The sequence below is a fragment of the Arachis stenosperma genome, chromosome 3 (genome assembly GCF_014773155.1).
Source record: "Arachis stenosperma cultivar V10309 chromosome 3, arast.V10309.gnm1.PFL2, whole genome shotgun sequence".
Classification (NCBI taxonomy): domain Eukaryota; kingdom Viridiplantae; phylum Streptophyta; class Magnoliopsida; order Fabales; family Fabaceae; genus Arachis; species Arachis stenosperma.
Window position 1 is genome coordinate 2,874,277 of NC_080379.1, and position 24,809 is coordinate 2,899,085.

At 34.5% G+C, this 24,809-nt stretch overlaps 8 protein-coding genes and 1 pseudogene across 11 annotated transcripts; 3 read left to right on the forward strand and 6 right to left on the reverse strand.

The window, feature by feature from the left end:
• Positions 1-249: 249 nt before the first annotated feature.
• LOC130968279 (uncharacterized) lies at positions 250-1,610 on the reverse strand. Its single transcript, XM_057893468.1, has one exon. The coding sequence runs from the start codon at positions 996-998 to the stop codon at positions 366-368; it is 633 nt and encodes a 210-aa protein (XP_057749451.1). The 5' UTR covers positions 999-1,610; the 3' UTR covers positions 250-365.
• A 190-nt stretch (positions 1,611-1,800) lies between these two features.
• On the reverse strand, positions 1,801-2,903 carry LOC130968280 (universal stress protein PHOS32-like). The gene is made up of 4 exons (XM_057893469.1): positions 2,610-2,903; positions 2,416-2,525; positions 2,216-2,334; positions 1,801-2,124 (listed from the first exon to the last, which is right to left on the reverse strand). The coding sequence occupies exons 1-4, from the start codon at positions 2,782-2,784 to the stop codon at positions 2,034-2,036; spliced, it is 495 nt and encodes a 164-aa protein (XP_057749452.1). The 5' UTR covers positions 2,785-2,903; the 3' UTR covers positions 1,801-2,033.
• A 2,468-nt stretch (positions 2,904-5,371) lies between these two features.
• LOC130967752 (uncharacterized) lies at positions 5,372-8,037 on the forward strand. Of its 2 annotated transcripts, none has more exons than XM_057892749.1 (5): positions 5,372-5,751; positions 5,836-6,033; positions 6,157-6,376; positions 7,269-7,388; positions 7,484-8,037. In XM_057892749.1, exons 1-5 carry the CDS (start codon positions 5,533-5,535, stop codon positions 7,597-7,599), a joined length of 873 nt encoding a protein of 290 aa, XP_057748732.1. In that variant the 5' UTR covers positions 5,372-5,532; the 3' UTR covers positions 7,600-8,037. The 2 variants fall into 2 exon arrangements, with proteins under 2 accessions (XP_057748732.1, XP_057748730.1); XM_057892747.1 differs by having other exon boundaries at positions 5,374-5,751; positions 5,833-6,033; positions 7,484-8,036.
• Positions 8,038-10,429: 2,392 nt separating this feature from the next.
• On the reverse strand, positions 10,430-12,007 carry LOC130970529 (copper transporter 1-like). Its single transcript, XM_057896641.1, has one exon. It carries the CDS (start codon positions 11,360-11,362, stop codon positions 10,955-10,957), a length of 408 nt encoding a protein of 135 aa, XP_057752624.1. The 5' UTR covers positions 11,363-12,007; the 3' UTR covers positions 10,430-10,954.
• Positions 12,008-15,699: 3,692 nt separating this feature from the next.
• LOC130969654 (uncharacterized) lies at positions 15,700-16,470 on the reverse strand. Its single transcript, XM_057895485.1, has one exon. The coding sequence runs from the start codon at positions 16,468-16,470 to the stop codon at positions 15,700-15,702; it is 771 nt and encodes a 256-aa protein (XP_057751468.1).
• Positions 16,471-16,873: 403 nt separating this feature from the next.
• LOC130970528 (copper transporter 2-like) lies at positions 16,874-18,093 on the reverse strand. The gene has a single exon (XM_057896640.1). The coding sequence runs from the start codon at positions 17,957-17,959 to the stop codon at positions 17,510-17,512; it is 450 nt and encodes a 149-aa protein (XP_057752623.1). The 5' UTR covers positions 17,960-18,093; the 3' UTR covers positions 16,874-17,509.
• Positions 18,094-19,437: 1,344 nt separating this feature from the next.
• LOC130969497 (probable metal-nicotianamine transporter YSL14) lies at positions 19,438-23,675 on the forward strand. Of its 3 annotated transcripts, XM_057895244.1 has the most exons (5): positions 19,438-19,698; positions 19,809-20,069; positions 21,192-21,318; positions 21,568-23,421; positions 23,518-23,675. In XM_057895244.1, exons 1-4 carry the CDS (start codon positions 19,629-19,631, stop codon positions 21,569-21,571), a joined length of 462 nt encoding a protein of 153 aa, XP_057751227.1. In that variant the 5' UTR covers positions 19,438-19,628; the 3' UTR covers positions 21,572-23,421; positions 23,518-23,675. The 3 variants fall into 3 exon arrangements, with proteins under 3 accessions (XP_057751227.1, XP_057751225.1, XP_057751226.1); XM_057895242.1 differs by lacking the exon at positions 21,192-21,318; XM_057895243.1 differs by lacking the exon at positions 21,192-21,318 and having other exon boundaries at positions 21,568-23,186.
• LOC130969499 (copper transporter 1-like) lies at positions 21,858-22,296 on the reverse strand. Its single transcript, XM_057895245.1, has one exon. It carries the CDS (start codon positions 22,287-22,289, stop codon positions 21,858-21,860), a length of 432 nt encoding a protein of 143 aa, XP_057751228.1. The 5' UTR covers positions 22,290-22,296.
• On the forward strand, positions 23,307-24,638 carry LOC130969673 (metal-nicotianamine transporter YSL3-like; annotated as a pseudogene).
• The last annotated feature ends 171 nt before the right edge of the window (positions 24,639-24,809 follow it).

Here is a 24,809-nt window from a genome sequence, read left to right on the forward strand (position 1 = left end):
CATGTTAAGGGTAATAAGCAAGTGCTGATTCGGAGAGGTGGAAAACATAAGTTGCTAATTGGATAAGGAAAGAAGAATTTGTCTTAGAAGTGGTGAATCTGTGAATGTGACTTCTGGGAAAGGTGGAGATGAGACCAGAGGAATAACCTCTCTAGGAGACTCAGTGGTAAGCAAGATTTGCATAAATTTCACATGTTGAAACACCATAGGAGTAAGTAATTGCACATTATAATATTCAAAAAAGAAAAACCATAGTTTATTAAATTTGAGTGCTACACCATTACCGGGTCTCTTCTTTAAGCCTTTGTTTGACTCATATTATTCAAAATTCAAAACAATGTTCCTTCAATAAATAATAAGCTTAACTAACGAGTGAAGGCATAGAGCACGAGAGAAACATAGATGAGAAGCGCAGTGGGAACAAGAACAAGCAAAGGTGCCACAGCAGCAATACTGTAACGGCTACTTCCACAACCAAAAGTCCCCAACTTGATCTGCACCAAATCCACCAGAGCCATCACCAAGAACCCGCACCCGAATACCGACCCAAAAGCCGAAACAAGTGTCCCCACCCTCAATGACACCGCGTTAACCTCCCCGATGAAGCTAGCTGCAAAGTGCGCCACCTTGCCATTACTACCACCACCAAGAGCATCAATGTTATCCCCATCTTCAACGGTTTTTCTTATGTTGATGATGTTTTTGAGGGCCAACGCTATGAGGCTGGAGAAGAGGAAGCAGCTGAAGGAGTGCACGTGGCTTGATATGAGGCCTTCTGCCACCGAGGGCCCGGCAGCACAGGCGGTGTCTACGCCGCCACTACCACCAACAAGGGCAGTGTCAGGGCTGGTGATTGTGAGGCCAACGAAAAGCGCTAAGGTGAAGAGGGAATTCACGTTCACGATGCCATCTAAGGCCATAATGTGAATGCTGGTCGTGGAAGCTGACATTTCCTGCGCCGCTGCGTTGGAGGAACAAAGAGAAGAACCCAAAAGCATGATACTAAGCTTGAAGCTTTTGTAAAATGCATGATGTTATTAGGTAATGTAATTAATGCTTGTGGGATCTTTCGTTACTTGCAAGCAACCATTGTGTGTGTATGTAAAGGAGGGTGGCGTGGAAGCTTAAGTTTAGAACCCATGTTAGCTTGTTTCATTAGCCAAATCGGTAAGCATCAAAAAGTGAATATCAATTCGCCGTTTCCGGGAATCAAACCCGGGTCACCCGCGTGACAGGCGGGAATACTCACCACTATACTACAACGACTTGTTGATTTTAGGATCCTTTAAAATTTTACAACTATGATAAAATGATGTGATGCTCTTACTGATCTTCTGCAATATAAAGTTGGTAATCCCACTTTTGTCATAAGCATCCCTAAACGTAATTCCATACGAAATGTGTGAACAAAGCCAACATCGTCACAAGCTTGTAACATTGAATCATCTATGAGTCAAAGGAATAGAAAAATGTTATCAACAAAAAAGTTACTTTGCATATATGATGAACCCAGGGTCAGCGTGGATAGTGAGTGCTAAAGGTTCGCATTATCAGAATTTAAGTTTGTTAGTAGCTCATGAAAAAGACAAGACAATGGAGTTAAGCAAAAGGAATAGCTTATGAGCTGAGACAATTGAAAAAGCATTGAATACACAGGGTTATATGAAGCCTATTGAAAGAGAGGGTAGTAAGTAGTAACTAGTAACATGTAGGGTTGCTTGAGGAAGAGAAAAATTCAGTTCTCTTTTTGGATGGATTCATTGACAAGCATTGATGTATAAACAAGACAAGAGAATGTCCTAAAACCAAAAAGTTATAATAACTTTAATAAGGAGATAATTGAGAACTTTAGATCCTAAACAAATTCATGTGAATAGTAGTCACTTTATAATAATAAACTAAAGACATTGCACATCATTCTAGCAACAAAATTCTGGTTCCAAGAAGACACTGAATCATGTATGTCCAGTTCAGCACAAAGCTTATTTATTTATAGAAACTAAAAACACTATCAGCAGAGGACAACAGCATGATCAAGCAGTAGAAGGGGCAGAGTCTTTGACAATTGTTACAGGACAAGTTGCATTTGTAGTTACATAATTTGTAACACTCCCCAGTAATACCCTGCAATCAACATGTTTATCAGTAACTTATTCTCATTGAAAACAAAACAGTGTTAAGCATGAAGGTTTTCAATAAATAGTAAAGTTAGTACCTTTGAATGGCACCCAAGCCTCTGCTACCCATTACCAAAGAGTCAAGCTTCAAGTCCTCAACAGCTTCACAAACTTTATCTCTTGGATCACCCCAGTATATCTTTGCTACCACCTTCACCTACAAAGTAACAACACTAACCTTGAACAACCAAATCAAACTATAGAACAAAAACGTAGCTAATCCGAGAGATTAAAGAACCTGTTTCTGCCTAGTAGCAGTGTCAAGCATGTCCAAGACCTCAGGATCAGTTTGGACCTCATAGTTGTTCATGACCTCCTGCTCACGAAACTCCACCAAAGGGATCAGAGCTTCAAGCCCCAAATTCAAACACCATAATCAGAATCCATTCCAAATAAAACATGAGATGTATTGTCAAGTATCAAGGAACTTACGAGAACCAGTTGTAGACCACAGAAGATTCCTAGATTCACTAGATTGAGGGGGCTTGATGTGGATCACATAAAGGGTGTCTTCGTTTCGGATGAGATTCTCAATAGCCCATTTCAGAGCAAGTTTGCTTCCATGAGAGAAGTCCAAGGCCACCCCAATTGATCTACCACTCGACATATCTATCTTTCTGCTTCAATCTCAATTTGTGTCTGCTCTTCTTGTTCCTCAAATTCAACTATGCTAAGTGCGTAATCTTTGTTGTTTTAGATATTTTAACTTTAACATGCATACGTGTCCTCATATTATAAATTTTGGTACCTACCTTTTCTTTTTTCCTTTTTAATGTCAAGCTTTTTCTGACCGACAAATTTGTTGGGAAATTTACATTTGTGAATTTTAATTGGCAAGTGACAACGTTAGTCAAAATTATCCCTAGTTTGAATTTGTTTTTTGGTGTTAAATAATTCAATAATATCTCATTTCTCTGCATGAGTTAATGTGATGGAAAAATATAAATATACAAATTGGTTTATGATACAATTGTTGGTAATCATATTTAACTCTAAACCAGTTGTGGAAGTTTATAGCAGCAGCGGGAACTCATGAATCAATGATCTGATAATGGTGATTAGGATATACGCGTCAAAACTGAACAACTACCTGCTCTCTATCTTTTGGCATTTTCTTCAGCGGTTTTGTTTTGTTTTATCACACTATTCAATCACAAGAAATTTTTAGTTACTAGGAAAATAAGTCAATATTTTATTTCAATTAATTATTTGTTTTTTATTATTATTCTTAAAAATATTAATAAAATAAATAACAAAATAAAAGCATTCATTCATTCTCAGAGGCACACAAGAAATTTTGATTCAATCACTGCAAAAGCGAAATATAAGTGCTATTTTCACATTCATTAAATTTTGTTAGGAAATCCTTCTATAAAGACATGTAAAATGTGACGTATATATATCGTATTATTATTGGACGTATTAATAAAGTAGTTATTTTTTAATTTCATAATAAATTAGAATAAAATCGATTTTTTATAACAATAATAATAAATTTATTTTTTTTTGGTTAGAGATCTAATTGTATTTTTAAATTTTTAGGGATTTAAATATCTACAAAATAAAAATTCAAAGATATATTTATCTTTTTATCAAAAAATTAAAGATATTCGATTTAAATTGTGCAATTTGATCGGATCAAATCGGGTCTAATAATTATAATACAGAAAATTGAATTTATTATTACTACTATAATAAACTGATTTTATTCTGGTTTATTAAAAAATAAATTATTAATCGATTTAATGAAGATGTCCAATAATAATATGATACATATAAATATCTTTATAAAAAGATATTTTTAGTGTCTTTATTAAAGTGGTATTCATTTTGTTATGTGTTCATGGAAGAGGAAACCAGGATAAATATAAGGTACGTCAAAAATGTTATTGATGTACTAAAATTAGTCATTAAAATTAATTATCAATGTATTTATGTATAAATATATAATTTATTTTATTTTTTATATATATATTTATATTTAAATATATATTTTATACTAATAACTGATTTTGGTGAATTGATTTTAGTGTATATTTAACGTATTCGAAATTATCACATAAAAAAAAATATTCAAAATTACATTCACATAACTTCGCGTGGTACGGTCTTGTTTTATTCGATACATGATAAGTGGCAAAGGGTAGATAAATCCAACCTAATCTAATCATAAGCTTTAATAAGGCTCAGCTTGTAAACGCTAATGGTAGGACCCGACAAAATGCAAAATGTAATTGTGTTCAAACAAGATCATATGAATATGTCTCACTAGTGCAGTGAGTGTGACCCACGCGATTGCGTGTGGACTCGTGATTTCGCCATTCAAACAAGTTCTTTTCATGAAATGTGAACGGTTAGATTTCATGCTTTTCCAGCATTACATGCATGATTCAGTCTCTATTGCACATCTATTGTGTTTTGCTTCCAAACTAAACCAACCATAATTCGTGGCAAAAACATGCATCTGAATTATGCAAGTGTTTTACTAATTAGGAAGGTTTCAAGGAAATCATTGCATTAAAATAAAACTTTAAGTAAAATTTTAAAATCCTAAGAACTACCTTATAATAAGATCTTTGCAATCAAGGAGAAACAAGTTAAATAAATATTTAATAACCTACATGGCCTTTGGCATGGATTCATATTTTATATATGTGATTCATTAATATTATATGGATATTGTGTGTTAAAGGGATTCTCGCATGGTGTGGTTACAACTTCATCCAACAAATGGCAGGTGAGATGCACAGCTGGTTAAATGTACGGTCCAACTAACAAAGCTGACCCTTGAACTCCATCAAAACCCTTCATAACACTCCCTCATGGACCAACCCTTTCGCCATTATACATCTCTTATTTGAATTTCAATATTCCTACAATAAAAATATCAAAAATATCATAATTTATTATTTTTATCATTATTTAATCTACTTTTAAATATTAATAATTAACTAATAACTAAAAATAATAATAATAACTGTATGGCTATGGACCTCAAATTTTATATATTTGATGTTAGTTAGATTCCGTTTAATTTAATTAATCAACTAGGCATAAATTATTTTATTATATTTGTTATTGAGAGGCAATTATAAAACAAATAATAATAAAAAAAAGAAACAAATTGTTGGGCATTAACGTTGGTGTCCCTTTGTCTAGTTTGTGGGATAATGTGTGAGATATATATAGCATTACCAAGAAAGCAAATCTCTAAGCTAAGTCTCGGTAGTAATATTTGATTCCTTAAAACACACACACTCACTCTGTTTTCCATAAAACCCTTGCTCCTAAGCATTAGCAAAAGGGTATAATGATAATCCTGATTTGAAATTGATGATAACTACTTTAGTTAAAGATGGGCGTTGACCTACACACATCATCAGTATCATCATCATCATCATCACTGCTACCTTACCGGTTCCTTCCTGAAAAGCAGGGGAAGGGCAATGAACAACCTCTTACTCTCTCATCACGTGATCACCACTACTTCCATTCATCTCTACAAATACCCAAACAAGTCCCAATTCCTCTGCCTAACATGGCACACCCCATTGACTCTTGGATTCTCGATTCGGTATTATTCTTCTACTCTCTACTACTAAACTCTTGTTGATTTCTTCTTTTTTATGAATGCTGAATATTATTATTATTGCAGCAGCAGCAGATGTGGGACTTAATGGGTTCATCATCTTCTTTGGAGAGCCCTACAGCCTCCTCTGGTGGGATCAGCCATGATTCTTCTTCCTTCGAAACAACAACCTACGACGTTCTCTCAATTCCCGACAACACCATCAAACTCTACCACCATCCCACTCATCATGCTGGATTAATCCAGGAACAAATTCGAGCTATTCAGGTAATTATATTCTATTCCATTGCAATAAAAAATGATGCATGTACATACATCTATTATTACTAATGAAAAATATTAGGTAACATATTTATTTATTAAGTTATATGAATGGTTGGGTTGGTGCAGTTGGGATTTGGTGAAGAAAAGAAGAAAATGATGCAAAAAGAGAAGAAGGTAGGGGCTATCGGAGTTGAAATTGGTAACGGAGTTAGAACGCGTCTAACAGGGGCAGCTCCGGAGGTATCAACGTTTGGGTCTGTTTCCGGTTCAAGAGGAGGTGGTTCTTCAGGGACCGGTGTTTTCTTGCCACGTCCCGCAACTACTCATTTATCACGGACCACACCTGGTATATTCATCTAACTAACTCTCAGATTTTTTAGTACTACTATACCCTTTTTTTAGCATCTATCACATTTTAGTTTTTATTTTTTCACAATAATATCATGGGCTTCTGTGATCTCCTAACTTACACTTAACCCAAATGTCAACATTTAACAACATGAATGACACCAAAGGGAGATTGAATAAATTAGAGGCGAGTTCTACGGTGCCTTTGATATAATGCTTAAATTGTTTAACTTTTTTTTAAAGTAAAAAATAAAATATTTAAAATAAAAAATAAATTATGCAAAATTTATTAAATATTATTTATTTACATTTTTTAGTAACTTAAGATACAGAATGATAGGCATCATAGCATTCACCTATTAACACAACTTTTGTTTTTTATTCTAAAGGCATTTAAGTATTTGTATTTCCCATGTGATAGGCCGATTTCGGTTCCTTAAAGATTTGTTGGCAGTATTTTCCTGTTTTTGTTTTTGGTTTGGGATCTTTTCTTAATGTTGATCCAATAATATTCTAATATTCTGGACAATGGTTTAAATTTTAAGCTACATAATCTTCTCTAATCCTATTATTCTATATAAAGCATATATATTTGTGTATATTGGGTTACACATTCTTTAGTTAACAGGATAATCAAACTTAGACAAATAATCAAATTTCTCTATTATAATATAAAATATCAAACATAAATTTCTATAGGCAAGTGTAATTGATGACTAATTATGTTATATGATTGATTCTATAATAGCATTTCTTTAGGCTAAAGTAAAACAACAACATCAATTGAAAAAGGAGGGAAAAACAATGAATGTATGAGCAAATTTTGATATTATAGTATTATATACAGCATGACTTAATAAAAACAGGATTGTGATATTATTTTTGGTCAGGTAAAGGTTGCTCCAATATTCTTATACCAGCTAGAGTGGTACAAGCTTTGCAACATCACTTTGAACAAATGGCTGTCACCTCTGGACCTAAAGCAGCTGCTGGCTTCCCTCCCCTGCATGGTAACACTTTTCATATCAATTAAATTATGAGAATAATACTAAATGACAGACAATATCCAATGTAATTTGATTTTGTATGTGTTTGTACTTTGTAGATGTTTTGGTGAGTAACAGGGACGGCATGTACTCGCTGCAGAAGCGGCAATCACGGAAATCACAGCCAAATATGCAGCAGGGTGATATGATTCTGCCTCAAGAGTGGACCTATTGATATGATTCTGCATCCATTTCTCTCTGCTATGAGATTTTACATGTTCATAGTAATGATAATAATTATGATGGTGATCTTGGCGGTTTCTTGAAAAGGAATAAAGAACAAAATTATCTCCAGGGTCCCTACTATACCGATCTCATCACATGGAGAATAGTGAAGGATGATCAATACTAGTACTATCTAGCTAGCTAGCAATAATTATGGCTCAATTTGTTTTGGAATTAAGGGTGAATCAATAATAATATCTTGTATAATATGAGCCAGACGAGTCTCTTAGCTTATAGCTTAGAACTAAGCCTTAGCTTGATCAGAATTCAAAATTAATAATAAGGATGTTTTTTTATAATCCTTTGCAATAATAATTCAGCTCTAGTTATGCCTTAATTACTTTGCTCTCTCTTGTATGTATTTTATGTTCAACGAAATTGCTATATGTATATAAAAATTCAGACTTTAAATCTGTTATTGATATATGTAAGCATTCAATAATATTTTTATATTTCAAAATATATACAGGTAGAAGATTTAATGGTTAATGTTTAGCGTATAGGTAATAATATGGTTGTATTTACAATCAAATGCGTGTCTATGATAGAATGCAAGGCACGTCAACCAAAAATGACAAACTAACTTGTCTTTTGTTTGACTAACTCCATATAGGACAAGAGAAGAAACGATCTAATAGACTATTTGAGCATTAGTATAAGGATAACTGTAACAAGAACAATTTGCAGTGCAAGTCACGAGTTTTGTCCCGTAGTAAGAAGAAATGTAGAATATTTTGTAATGGATGGCTCTATTTACGTAGAAAATAAGTAGGATTCTTTGCTGTTTGTGGTACAAAATAAAAGGATTTAGATTCCCTGACTTTTTCTTTCAAGCTGCATCCATGGCGAAATAAAGTAAAGATCATCTCTTAGTCCAACTCTTGATATGTCTCTTCTGTTGTTTCACACTTTCTTTCCTTCCTTGGCAATCCTATCTTACTCCCACTCTAGGTACCTTTGCCATTAGCAAGTTATTAATTATATGCATATTTATAGAAGTCTCATGAGTATGTAACCAGCAACAAAAAAAAGTGAATAATCTCACACCATTAAAATTATCATTAATGGCTACTTGATGATTACAAATCACACAAGTTACTAACTCCCTAGCACTCCTCTTTATAAAATTCATGGCTAATAAATTTCACATTGTTCAGCAATATTATTATCTAGTTATACTTTTTCTTAGTATGGTATGCACTATACTCTAGACAGCCATTACTATATCCTCTTATGTGAATTTATTCTTTCAAAACCCACTTAGGTGTGTTTGTTTGGGGTAAAAATGAGAGGAAAGAAAAGGGAGGAAAATAGGAGAAAAATAGGAGAGTAAGAAAAATGGATGAAAGAATATTGATCGGACCGTGGGACTCGCCAATTTTTTTCCTCTGACAATGGAAAGAAAATGGAGAGAAAATTAATTTTCTCTCTACTTCCAATATTACTTATTTACTTTTTTTAATATATTTTATAATATAAAGATAAAATTATTTTTTTATAAAATTTTTTTCTTTCTTATTTTTTTTTATCCAAACACATCTAAAAAAAATAAAAATCCACTCAAATTTTTTACTTTTCTTTCTTTTCTTTCTATTTTTTTCTCTTTATTTATTTCTTTTCAACTAAATATAATCTTAAAAAAAAGCCCAAAAGAAGGCACTGAAAATACTCATCACATTTTTTGGTGGGCTTGTGAGCCCATATTCCATTAGCCCTGCCCAAAAAAATGTGCAGCACATGTGGAGGAGGGCATATAAAGTTATAAGTCAATGAAGGATAGGATGCGATTCTGATTTCTGAGTTCTGAGTTCTGACTTCTGAGCATATATTATTTCTTAGTATGTGAATCATATAATTAAAAGGCAACCCGGATATAAATTAATAGTAAAAATATGATTAACTATTATTATGGCATAGCTAGGGTTATCATTCTATGATTAAATAAAAGTGACCATAGTCATCACCCATCATCATCGATCATATGAAAGATGATGCCTTATTGGCCACCTCGTAGCTAGTCATGGAGAAGGTCTTGACCCGAATCATTGTGCAATATGCTCTCCATAATTGGAGTCGGGACATCTGAGGCTGCCGCTATTTATTAGCTAGTACACTATTACTTTTGTAATGTTTCCTGTCATATATATCTAATAGATTTTATAATAAAGAGAATCCACTAACTAATCTGTTCGCTCCTTTTTTTTTCTTTTTCTTAACCATAATTAAGATTATTGTCCATTATTAAGTTATTTTGTAATGTCATATATATCTAATGAATTTTATAATAAACACAATCTATAATCATTTTATTTGTTTCTTCCTTTTTTCTGAACTATAATTTAGATTAATAATTAAATTTATCTCTAAAAAATTACTTATTCTTTAAATTAATCCTTAAAAAATTAAATTAGTTATATTAGTCATTGAAAAATAAAATATAAGTTAAATTATTGAGGTATGTTACATATACACTAAAATTAGTTATCAAAGTCAGCTACTAGTATAAAATATATGTTCAAATACAAATACATATTGAAAATAAATTAAACGACATATATATTTATACACAAATACATTAGTGACTGATTTTAGTGGTTGATTTTAGTGTATAAATAACATTTTTGTAAAGGAAAAGTCTAGGGACCAGCACTTTTATAACAATCTGGCCAGTACTTAACCATCAAAAGAAAAGTGAATGATCTCTCACCATTGAATGTAATCTCATATCATTAAAAATATTATTAATGGCTAATTGATGATTACAAAATACAAAACTTGCTGTCCCTCCTCTTTTGTAAATTATTAGTTATTTCATTAGTTAAATGATGACATGTCACAAAATAATTGGCTCACCTATAAATACTAATCACTTTTTTTCCTTTTTACTAAAAATACTAATCAATTAAAAACACCTCTTGGCAGCTTTTGTTTAAGCAATTTGTAGAATATGGTCCATAAAAAAAGCAATGCAGAGAGAGCCAACAGGGTATACTGTGTAAATATTTTATTTTAGAAGGAAAAATACGAGGATGAAAACAAATCATTGCTGAAATACTTTTTGTACTGAAAATCGGTAAATCATTAGTTAGAGACCAAATATATGTTAGGATGAACGACCAAATTAAATAATGTATAGCTTGATGTGTTTATCATGTTTGGTGTATTAATACCTGTTTTTTTATCAATTAAAATGACATACAATGTTTCATCATTTGTTATTTTTGAAAATGTGAAGAAGATCGAACTTGTAATAATTATTTGATGAAGAAAAAAGAAAAGAAAAGAGCAGCATAGACCCTGACTAGTTAACAAGACATTGGAGGAAGATCATCATTTGGCGGTTTAGAAAAAGCCCTGCTACGGAACAAGAAGAAGCCAAGAGCGTGACCGAGCACAGCGACCAAGAACACACCACCATTAAAAGACATGAGCGCCAGCATAACAAGGTAGGCCAAACCAACTCTAAGGAGGTACAGCAAGGTCTGAACCAGACCAGCAACAATGTTTCTGGAACCGGGTTTGGTGAAGCGTGTGTGGGAGAGCCACTCGACGAGGAAGGACATGATGAAGACAAAGAGCAGAGCGAGTGTGTACATCCAATACTGGCTGTCTCCAGGCCATTGGGCGAACAGAACCTCGGACTTTGTCCCCCAGAAGAATGTCATGTGCATGAAATGCTGCCGCTTGCCATCATGCATTTCCTCATGATCCATGATTATTTTGGATATTGCAATTCATAAGAAGCATGTAAGGAATTAATTAAATGAACCCTTTTATGGTTTTAGATTTGCTTTATGGGAGATTTGAAGGGGTATGCTAAGTTTACACGTTTTTTTGTTATGTGACAAATTATGTATATATATAGTAGTAGTAGTAGTAGTACTGACCTACTAAGAAATTAGTTTTGTTACGCAATGCAAATTACTTGTTTCATCTTTGATTAAAACCATGCAACAAGTAATTTTATAGATAAGGGCCAAATATTAAGTAATTAATTGTGACCCCTTTTTCAATTCAGTTGGTTTTTATTAAATGGGAATATATATTATTGTGTGTTGCATTGCATGAAGCTCACCGTTTATCATGTCTTTTCAAGAAACCCAAAGGCTGATACAAAGGTAAAAAACTATGAAAGGAGAAAAATGATAATGTTAAGAAATTAGTGATAAAATAAATATTAATGGACCATTGTCAATCCAACAAAATACTTGACTTATTAAAGAGTGTAAGTAAAATACCCACACTATATTGGTCCTAGGATCACTCACTCATATAAATAACGCTATCATATTTTTCATCTCTCAACTTCACCAACACTCATATGAAATAATAGAACAAAGAAGGACTTCACATAATCATATCTTTTTTCATTTCATGGAACACACATACAATACACAAGGCATATGTGCCTTTATATAGGCAATGCTTCCTACTAAAATAATAATTTATGAATCACAAATCAATTTTGTAATGACTACCATTTCACGAGTTGGCTTCATTAATCATCTTTCAACTTGTATTAATGTAGTTTCTATAATCTTCTAATTTCAATTCAATTTGATTTTGAATTCTTCAATGTTGTAGAATGTTGTAGTTATACTACTCTATTGAATGTTCTTCAAAAATCTTCAAGCTTCCAACATTAGCTTCTAGTAATATCTAGCCAATTGATGATTATTGTATTCAACTCAAACTTTGCTTCTTCTTTGACCATTTTGACTTCAAAAACTCTTCATGAAAATTCTAGTGATGCAAGTTGATTTATAATGAATTAACATTGCCTCCCTTAAATCAAACTTGCAGAATTAATCATTCCAAGCATCTTCTTCAATTTGTAAAATAACTCTATCTTCAATGGCTTTGTAAAGATATCTGCAACTTGTTCTTCAGTTGGACAATACTCGATCACAACTTCTTTTTCATTCACCAACTCTCTGATTTTGTGAAATCGAATATTAATATGCTTCGATCTTCCATGGAATATTGGATTTTTGCAAAGTGCAATAGCTGACTTGTTATCGCAAAATATTGTTGTTGGAGTATTTTGTTTCTCGTTCAATTCCTCAAGAATTCTTCTTAGCCAAACTGCTTGTGTTGCACAACTTGCTGCTGCTATATATTCTGCTTCTGCTGTAGATAGTGTTACTACTGGTTGTTTCTTTGACGACCATGAAATTGCACCAGAACCAAGATGAAATACAAACCCTGAAGTATTTTTTCTTGTTTCTATATCTCCGGCCCAATCACTATCAGTGTAGCCAACAAGGTTTACTTCATTAGTATTCTCATAATAAATTCCATCATTTAAAGTACCTTTGATATATCGAAAAATTCTCTTTGCCGCTTGCAAATGGTTGATACAAGGCTCCTCCATAAATCTGCTAAGCAAACCAACTCCAAACACAATATCTGGTCTAGTCGCAGTCAAGTATCTCAGACTTCCAATCAAGCTTTTGTAGTATGTGGGATTTACTGCTCTTCCTTTATCTTCTCTCAGCAACTTGAACTTCTCTTCGACTGGAGTAGAAACTGGCTTTGAATGCTCCATCTGAAATTTCTTCAAAATATCATTTGCATATTTCTTCTGAGAAATGAAAATTCCATCATCTCTTTGAACCACTTCAATGCCAAGAAAGTAAGACATCAAGCCCATATCTGTCATTTCAAAGTGCTTTATCATAGCCTCCCTGAATTCTGCAATTACCTTCAAATTGTTCCCAGTAAAGATCAAATCATCAACATAAAGACACACGATCAAGATATCTCCAGGTTCAACGAACTTGATATAAAGAGTATGCTCAAACGGACATCTTCTAAAACCATTCTCAATGAAATAAGAATCAATCTTCTTGTACCATGCTCTTGGTGCTTGCTTTAAGCCGTACAAAGCTTTCTTCAATTTATAAACTTTATCTTCTTTTCCAAGTACTTCATATCCTGCAGGTTGCTCAACATACACTTCTTCTTCTAAAGTGCCATTTAGAAATGCAGACTTAACATCCATTTGATGTATCTTCCACTTATTTTGAGCCGAGAGTGAAATAATCATACGAATAGTGTCTAATCTAGCAACAAGAGCAAATACTTCAAAGTAGTCGATACCTGGTTTTTGTTTGTATCCCTTTGCAACTAATCTTGCTTTGAAACGATCAACTTCACCATTGGGTTTGTACTTAGTCTTGTAAACCCACTTTACTCCAATCGGCTTCTTATCTGTTGGTAAATCTGTCAGCTCCCATGTGTCATTCTTCTCAATGGCATGAATCTCCTCATCCATTGCTTTCTTCCAATTGTTGTCTTTAAAGGCTTCTTCAAAGTTCAACGGCTCACAATCTGAAAATAGAGCAAAATTTATGATTTCTTCATCTGACGGATCGTTGTCATTGCCAACTTCATAATCTGCTAATCTAGCAGGTAGTCTCCGCTCTCTTTGAGGTCTTCTAGATGATTTTAGTTGTTCGGTTGCGTCCGGTTGTCTTTCTTCTTCATCATCACATGTATTTGAAATTACAATCGGATGCTTTTCTGTCTTTGTGTTCCAATCCCATATGTCTTTCTCGTCAAACGTCACGTCTCTGCTGATGATCACTTTCTTTGATACTGGATTGTACAACTTGTATGCTTTTGAGTCTGTGCTATAGCCAATAAAGATACTCTTCTCGCCTTTGTCATCTAACTTCTTCCTTAATTGATCTGGTATGTGGGCATAAGCAATACACCAAAAGACTCTGAAATGATGAATGGAAGGCCGCTTTCCACTCCAAGCTTCCTCTGGTGTTTTATCACGAACACTCTTTGTTGGACATCTGTTTAAAATATGAACTGCTGTTGCAACTGCTTCTGCCCAAAACTCTTTAGGCATTTATTTTGACTTGAGCATGCATCTGACCATATCTATGATGGTTCTATTCTTTCTTTCAGCAACTTCATTTTGTTGAGGAGTATATCTAGTTGTTAGTTGGTGTTGAATTCCGTGTTGCTTAAAGTATTCTGAACACGCAAGATATTCTGTTCCTCTGTCTATTCTGAGAATTTTGATTTTACAGCCACTTTGTTTTTCGACAAACGCCTTGAATATCTTAAAGACATCACATGCTTATGATTTCTGCTTCAGAAAGTATACCCATGTATATCTACTAAAATCATCAATAAAAGTGATAAAGTACCTGCTACCACCATTACTTGGAACTTCTACAGAACAGAGATCTGAATGCACAATTTCAAGTAATCTTCCAGCTCTCCAAGACTTTCCTGTAGGGAATGGATCTCTGTGCTTCTTTCCCAGTTGACAAATCTCACAAATACAATTGGGAATATGAATCCGTGGTAGACCAGAAATAAGTCCTTTTCTTGATAGGTAGTTTAGGCCAGAAAAATGAAAGTGCCCAAACCGCATATGCCACAACCAGTTATCATCAAGTATCACAGAACTCATGCAAGAGGGATTAGCATGTTGAATTTTTAACGGAAACATTCTGTTTGAGGTCATCTTTGCTTTATCTATGAACCTTCCGTTGTTGTCAAATACAGTGCAATATCCATGATAAGTTATCATCTTATATCCCTTCTCAGATAATTGCCCCATACTCAGTAAATTGTAATCAAGTTCAGGAGCATAGAAAACATCAGAAATATAACTCAGAGAACTATCTTTCAATCTAATTGGTATGTGCCCTTTTCCTTCAATAGGGATCTTTGTACTATTACCAAACTTCAATAATAGTTTAACTGAATCATCTAATGAAAAAAATAACTCCTTTCTACCAGACATATGATTACTGCAAGCATTATCCAAGTACCATATATTTTCATCTTTGGCACATGAATTACTTGTAAAAAATAAAGTTTGAGTACCCGGATTATTATCAGTATTTTGATGCTGATTTTCTGCAACGTGTGCTTGATTATTATTCATCACTTTAAATCTGCAATCTGCTGCTTTATGTCCATACTTTTTACAATGAAAGCAATTGAAATTGGTTCTTTCTTGATAAAAATTGCCTCGACCTCTTCCTCGGTTGACAAGTCTGAAATTCGTTCAACCTCTTCCTTAATTAGGTGGTGTAAAATTATTGTAACTTCCTTGGTTGTAATTGCCACGACCTCTACCTCTAAAACTTCCTCTGCTTCTACTTTGAAAATTGAAACCACGACCTCGTCCTTCTTGTGTACGGTTTGATTCTGCAACGTTGTTGAAATTCACTCGGCTTTTCAGGGCTTCCTCGGTTGATTTTTCTGACTTCTCCAGTATTCTACTGATGTGGCTTTCCATAGTTTCTTGCAACTCTGCAATCGTCATAGTATCCATATCGTGGGACTCTAGTATCGTAGTCACCACATGGTCATACTTCATCGGCATGGTGCGAAGAATTTTCTCCACCACTTTGCTATCGGGCATATCTTCTCCATAGACTCTCATCTTATTGACTAGATCTGTAACACGAGTAAAATATTGCTCAACGATTTCTGAGCTAGACATCTCGTACCTTTCATATTCTCTTCTTAAAGACTGTAGCTTTGCTTTCTGAACTTTATCTACGCCTTTGTATGACAGCTTCAACGTGTTCCATGCTTCCTTTGCACTTTTGGCATTTGCTATTTTGCCAAACACCGTATAATCTACTCCTTGATGAATTTGAGATAGCGCCAATTGATCTCTCCTTTGTTGGACAGCATCTGCTCCTTCTTGCAAATCTGATTCAATGAAATTCCACAGGTTCTGGGCCTTCAAATGGGTGGACATCAAAGTCTCCCAATAACTATAATCAAGTTTCTCATCTAACTTGGGACCGGACCACACAATATTGAAAGTGTTTGCCATACTGACTCTATGAATAAACAACTATGTGAGAACTCTCTCACACCTCACAAACTCTCAAACACCAGGCGCTGGATTAACCAGCTCTGATACCAAATGTAAGTAAAATACCCACACTATATTGGCTCTAAGATCACTCACTCATATAAATGACGCTATCATATTTTTCATCTCTCAACTTCACCAACACTCATATGAAATAATAGAACAAAGAAGGACTTCACATAATCATATCTTTTTTCATTTCATGGAACACACATACAATACACAAGGCATATGTGCCTTTATATAGGCAATGCTTCCTACTAAAATAATAATTTATGAATCACAAATCAATTTTGTAATGACTACCATTTCATGAGTTGGCTTCATGAATCATCTTTCAACTTGTATTAATGTAGTTTCTATAATCTTCTAATTTCAATTCAATTTGATTTTGAATTCTTCAATGTTGTAGAATGTTGTAGTTATACTACTCTCTTGAATGTTCTTCAAAAATCTTCAAGCTTCCAACATTAGCTTCTAGCAATATCTAACCAATTGATGATTATTGTATTCAACTCAAACTTTGCTTCTTCTTTGACCATTTTGACTTCAAAAACTCTTTATGAAAATTCTAGTGATGCAAGTTGATTTATAATGAATTAACAAAGAGAAAATCGTAGAACAACGGTAGATTTTTGGCTAGGTGGGTTGAGCCCATTAGAGTTGAGCATGCAGTGTGCACATACAGTGAATGACATTTGAGGGAAATTTGTTTTAAGGACGATGGGTCCAAAGTCCAAACCGTAGACATTACATAACAATAAGAGTTTCTATCCATTATTACAACTATAAGACTGTACTATATGAGTGACCATGGGTAACCAAGTATACGTGAAATTTGATCTGGATCTGGATCTTAATCCCCACCTACAATTCCATCTACCCAACACACAATTAAAATCACAAAAATAGTTCCAAGTTAATAATAATAAATGCTCTAATTATAGTTATTTCAACTAGGGAAATAAAAAAAAAACTAGGAGAAAAAAAAAAGTAATCAACAAGACATTGGCGGAAGATCATCATATCTCTTATCACTGTGTGGTTTAGCGAAAGCCCTGCTACCAAAGAAGAAGAAGCCGAGAGCGTGACCCAACACAGCCATCAAGAAGACACCGGCGTTGAACGACATGAGAGCAAGCATAACGAGGTATGCCAAACCAACTCTAAGGAGGTGTAACACGGTCTGACACAAACCGGCGCTGAGCTTGTTGGAACCGGGTTTCATAAAGCGGGTGTGGGACAGCCACTCCACGAGGAAGGACATGACGAAAACAAAGAGCAGAGCGAGCGCGTACATGCCACGGCTGTCCCCGGGCCATTGGTCGAACAGAACCTCAGACTTTGTCCCCCAGAAGAATGTCATGTGCATGAAATGGCGGCGCTTCATCATCACCATGGTGGATGGCGGTGGTGCTGCCATGCCCATGTCATGATCCATGTCCATGTTGTGGGTGTGTTGGGTGCTGTGAAGGGTTTCTTAATAAGGTGGGGTGTAGTACAGTACTGTGTGGACCTATAAGGAAGGTGATTTGTTATATTGTACTGCGTTACCGTTACAATGATAAATGACACGATTTTAATTCAATTGGGCCAAGCTGCGGTCCAATACAATCAATTATTTATTCCCCAAAACGAACATATATGGAAAATGAATAATAAAGCAAGTCATAATTTGGTATAGCCACAAGCTCTAGTATTATTCATATTTGTATATACGTGTGAAGTTGGGATTTGATGCAACTAACAATGACAACAAAAAGCCACAATTGGAGCGAATCTGGCGTCATGGATATAATATAAATATATATGCATCAGCTATCTTTCCATATAGTATAAACTATAAATGCAGTTTTGATCTGGCGAGTAATTTTAGTAAGGATACATATGCCAATATGTAATAAGCTTTGCAATTTTGGCTTTTTATTCTATTTTCTCACTCTACCATTATTGCACTCTTATGTCATGGATTGATGGTTTTGCACTAGTATATATAGTACATGAGTATAGGATTTTTTATTTTAATAAATAAATTAATTATAATAATTATCGAAATAAATAATTTAAAATATATTTATCGAAATAAATATCTCTTATCAAGATAATTTTATGGGCAAATTGAATGATTTATAGGCAAATTGAATGATTCTACACCATTAAAAATATCATTGATAGTTAATTAATGACTAAAAACCACAAAATTTACTGGTTTTCTAAACTTTCTCAATAAATAAAACTAATTATTATATTTATTATTAATTAAATTGTTCTATTTTTAACTAATTTAGATTTAGTTCCATATATTTTTCTTTAATTTAAAGGATATATTAATATTAACGAATATATAATATATTTTTATCACAATAAATTATTTTTCCAGATGATATAGTCATTAGCCTACATGTTAATTTATCATTAAACAATATATGTATTAAATATTTAAATCAATACGTATTATTTATTAACGTATTATAGTAATTAGTATTTATTTTTTAGGATTAATATAGGTGTATACTAAAAGAAATTATCAGTATAAAATATATGTTGAAATATAAATACACATTAAAAATAAATTAAACCACATATATATTTATACATAGATACATTGGTGACAGATTTTAGTGGCTGATTTTAATGTACAAATAATATTTTTCCTATTTTTTTTAACTTATCGTAAGTTTGTAACAATCATTTTAAAAAGGTTATTTTAGGTGTACAATAAAATCAGTCAACAAAGTCAATTACAATATAAAATACATATTAAAATATAAATATACATTAAAAATAATTTAATTATACGCATATTTATAAATAAATACATTAATAATTAATTTTAGTGGCTAATTTTGATATCCATATAACATTTTTCTTTTATAAAAGACTTTGTTGTAAGAAATTTACATGTGCCAAACACATTCAAATAAACCCAAAACTACAGCGACCTCCGCCCTGACTTGTCCATTGATAGGCTCCCATAATAACAGCTTGCTAGCTTCCACGCTAACCATCAAACCACAGGAGCGCAAAGCTGATATTATAAACCTGGATTGCTGGGTGAAGACTGAAGAGAGCAACATGTCTAGTCTCCACAGTGTTCTACATAGAAAGACTTCCATATGAAAAACTACCCTGTCAATCTGAACCTAATGTTTATCTTATTAAAAAATCAAACTCTTAATAGACAAGGTAAGTGCAATGGCGCATTACTTTTTCTGTTCCCTCCTTTTGATGTGTAGCGCATTATTTTCTTCTTTTTAAGTCCTCCCATAGCGCCATCTCCTCTCATCCCATCACAGTCTCGAAACTCCTCCCTCTTCTCCGCCTCCGGACACCACCATCGCGGAGGCGCAGCCCTTTCCTCTCCCTCTACAGCAGCAAGCCATCTCCTCCACGCACAGCAGCAGCACGCACCAGACGCCTTCGTCCTCCACTCACAGCAAGACCTCCCTGCACTCAGCCACGCAGTGGCACAGCAGCAGGGTCGTCGTCCACGTATCAGCAGCCCCGTGTCGCCCTCCGTGCAGCGCAGTCCAGCCGCCGTGCCGTCCGCCACGCAGGTTTGTTCTTGATTTCCTTTCTTACTTTTCATTCTCTGTTCTTGTTATAAATTTGTTCTTGATTTTAATTATTGATTGTTGAACTTAATTTTAATTTTTTTTTCTTTGTTCACTGCTATTATTAATTTTTAATTTGTTCTTCATTGTTGATTTTAGGGTTCACTGCTGCTATTATTGATAATTTGATGACGTAATTCTGAATTGAATATCTCATATCATTATTTTTCGTGACGAATGTAGTATTTGAAATCTGGGTATTATTTAGGATAATGTTTATTTTAATCTTTTGGGAAATTCTATTCATATCAAAATGTAATTAACTTTTAATGTAGTACTGTTTTTGCATTTTCACCGGATCACTTGAGTTAAAGAAAGAGCCATTAATGTAGGTATTTGCACTCTGAAGTATGGTGTTAATAACAGATTTTGTTCTAAAGTGGGTAGTCAATTCATAATGTCAATGGAAGATATAAATGTATAAAGTTGATAAGTGTATAATTTGTGCACTGCTAGAATAAGAAATGTTTAAGTGTTTTTATTTGTCATAGTTTGTTGTTATGATTCTAATTTTTAAATTTTTTTGACCTTTCGGATCTAGAACTCTAATACCATGCCCACTCATCCCAAAAGCATAACCTTACAGGACAATGTAACACTAACGGTCATATCTCTAATACTTCCTAAACCTCCATTATACACATTGTACGCTTAGGCCATTTGCTCCCTATACTTTCTCTTTTTTAATTATGTTTTTAAATTCAGTTTATTGGTCACAATTTGTTGTCTTAATTCTGATTTTAATCGTCACCAAAAAAAAAATTCTGATTTTAATCTGATTATTTGTTATTGCTGATTTTTGTTAGGATTATTTGCTCTTGGCTAGGGTTGTTTAATTTCATTGTTTTTGTTCTTGCTGACTTTTAATCTGATTATTTATTCCGTGCTTAGTTATTGTTATGATTTTTTGTTCTTGCTTCTGTTTTTTCAATCTGATTTATATTTTTTCAACTAACTAACTAAAAATAATTGAACATAATCTGTTTATATTTATGAGTTTCACTTATTTGAAAGCAGCAAAACTCTGGATTGTGGTTTTTTCTGTCTCACACTTTGTTATTTTAGGTGGTCAATATTATTGTCCTTCATCTCTTTTTGACCCTGATCTTGGAGAATTGAAAGTTTTTGTCCTTGTCTCAAAGATTCCAAATTTATTTTTGGGTGTAGTTGAAGTGGAAAGAAGAATTAAAAGGTAATATATCTGTTGGGGGTCTCATTTCTCACCAGTCGTTACGTTGAAGTAAAATATCTTATTAGAATTTTAATTATTCTTCATTTAAACATTAGTATATTTCCTTTCCTCAATTACAAATATTATAATGTTTGTTCTCTTTGCTTAATAAGCATAACGATCAAGTGCATCAGCAATGAGTTTTAATAACAATCATTGAATACCATGCTTTGTAATTGTCTTTTTTGGTGATGCTTGATTCACTCACAGGTGAGAGTTTGACGAATCCAATGGATAGCAATAGTATAAACAGTGAAGATCTGACAGAAATTGAGAATTCCAACAGAGAGGACCCTGAACAGCCTCAGATTGAGGGTGAGGAGCTGAATAGGATAGCTCCATGGGAAAAGCAAATCACAGTCCGGGGAATAATAGCTAGCTTACTGATCAAAACAATTTACAGTGTCATAGCGATGAAGCTGGGTCTTACAACTGGTCTAGTACCTAATCTCAACTAGGGAAATAAAAGACTCCAAAAAAAGCCTAAGAATAAAAAGTAATCAACAAGACATTGGCGGAAGATCATCATATCTCTTATCGTTGTGTGGTTTAGCGAAAGCCCTGCTACCAAAGAAGAAGAAGCCGAGAGCGTGACCCAACACAGCCATCAAGAAGACACCGGCGTTGAACGACATGAGAGCAAGCATAACGAGGTATGCCAAACCAACTCTAAGGAGGTGTAACACGGTCTGACACAAACCGGCGCTGAGCTTGTTGGAACCGGGTTTCATAAAGCGGGTGTGGGACAGCCACTCCACGAGGAAGGACATGACGAAAACAAAGAGCAGAGCGAGCGCGTACATGCCACGGCTGTCCCCGGGCCATTGGTCGAACAGAACCTCAGACTTTGTTCCCCAGAAGAATGTCATGTGCATGAAATGGCGGCGCTTCATCATCACCATGGTGGATGGCGGTGGTGCTGCCATGCCCATGTCATGATCCATGTTGTGGATGTGTTGGGTGCTGTGAAGGGTTTCTTTGTTGTAATAAGGTGGGGTGGCGTGGGGTGTAGTACAGTACTGTGTGGACCTATAATGAAGGTGATTTGTTACTATTGTACTGAACAGGATAGCTCCATGGGAAAAGCAAATCACAGTTCGGGAATAATAGCTAGCTTACTGATCGAAACAATTTACAGTGTCATAGCGATGAAGCTGGGTCTTACAACTGGTCTAGTACCTAATCTCAATGTGTGCGCTGCACTTCTTGCCTTTGTGTTCATTAGGACTTGAACTAAGCTCCTTTCCAAAGCTAATATTGCTTCAATACCGTTCCTTTGGCAAGAGAATACCGTAAACTATACTTGTGCAGTGGCTTGCTGAGAATGGCCATGTTTCTATAAATGAGGGCATATGGAGCCTTGTAATTACCATCTGGGTTCCCAACCTCAAAGGCCTCGTAGAAAAGGAAGAATGTGAAAGGAGCCACAACACAGCCTATCCCTGTGGCGATTGCTTGGCTTAGAAGCATGGAACACGAGAGGATGTGAAAGTGAGATGGCCGGTCTTGAAATTATGCATCAAATCAGAAGAAATAGAAACAATTAATTTGATCAAGCCACACCCCACAAGTCCTGCAACTATACCGTCAGTTTTTCTGGCCAAGGATGCAAGTACAAAGAGACACGAGGTTTAATCAATGACAATGAACAAGTACTCCATGGTTGATGCTTGATGAAGAGACACGAGGCTTTCCAGGCTTTCAATCCAAAAGTTGGAAACTGAACAAACCCACACTGATCTCCACCTGTATAGCCATTGAAAGAATGCCCAAAGGAAACTGAATGAGAAGTACTTCATGAAACCATGAACCTGCTTCCTGCAAAAGCAGTTGAGTTAGTTTTACCTTTCATACATAAATATTTACTTTGTTGGACAAAATAAGATAAACCAGAAATCAACAAAAAACAAAACAGATTTGTACTTGGTCATGGCGTCTCCTTTAGGAGTATGGAATCCATTAATAAGAACTGCAGTAGCTGTTCCACTGGGCTAAGTCGATTTGTAGTCTGTTTCACAGCAATTAATATCTATGCAAGCATGCAAAAGAAGAATCCTAATACATGTAATCATTCTAGTCCCCGTGTCTCTTTGCATAGAGCTATTTTTTGGTGAATTTGTCTATGATCTCAGCCATTTTCATATTTCTTTGTCACTGCAGATTTAGAGAACCAGAGGCAGCTGTCTCACGAAGAATTTAGACGGAATGAAGTGTTTTTAAAAGATAGCATTCCGTTATGGTTGGCGGTTGCAGCGTACATATTGTTCTTCCCATCATTGTGATACCTTTGATGTTCCCCCAAGTGAAGTGGTTTTGTGGTGATTGCCTATATTCTTGCATTCTCACTTGGATTTTGCAATGCTTACGATTAACTGACATAAACATGGCTTATAACTACGTCAAAGTGACTCTCATTGTACATTTGTACTTGCATCCTTTCCAGAAAAACTGGGGGTGTAGTTGAAGGACTTGTGAGATGTGGCTTGATCAAATCAATTGTTTCCATTTCTTCTGATTTAATGCATGATTTTAAGACCGGCCATCTCACTTTCACATCCCCTCGTTCAATGCTTCTAAGCCAAGCAATCGCCACAGGGATAAACTGTGTTGTGGCTCCTCTCACATTCTTCCTATTCTACAAGGCCTTTGAGGTTGGGAACCCATATGGTAATTTCAAGGCACCATATGCCCTCATTTATAGATACATGGCCATTCTTAGAAAGCCACTGCACAAATATGGATTACGGTATTCTCTTGCCAACTGAATGGTATTGAAGCAATATTGGCTTTGGAAAGGAGCTTAGTCCAAGTCCTAATGAACACAAAGGCAAGAAGTGCAGCCGATATATTGAGATTAGATACTAGACCAGTTGCAAGGCCCGGCTTCATCGCTATGACACTGTAAATTGTTTCAATCAGTAAGCTAGCAATTATTCCCCGGACTGTGATTTGTTTTTCCCATGGAGCTATCCTATTCAGCTCCTCACCCTCAATCTGAGGCTGTTCAGGGTCCTCTCTGTTGGAATTCTCAATTTCTGTCAGATCTTCACTGTTTATACTATTGCTATCCATTGGATTCATCAAATTCTCACCTGTGAGTGAATCAAGCTTCACCAAAAAAGACAATTATGAAGCATAGTATTCAATGATTGTTATTAAAACTCGTTGCTGATGCCCTTGATCGTTATACTTATTAAGCAAAGAGAACAAACATCATAGTATTTGTAATTGAGGAAAGGAAATACACTAATATTTAAATGAATAATAATTAAAATTCTAAATTGTGAAATCTTTTTTATGTGATTCAACAAAAACGGATTTATATATCCATGTACCATTTTACAAAGCAGATATGTTATATGATCAACATACATTTTGTTTATATTTATTTTGTCTTTGAATTAATAATAAACTTTTTTTCTTCACTAAAAATATTGGTCTTTTAGCATTCT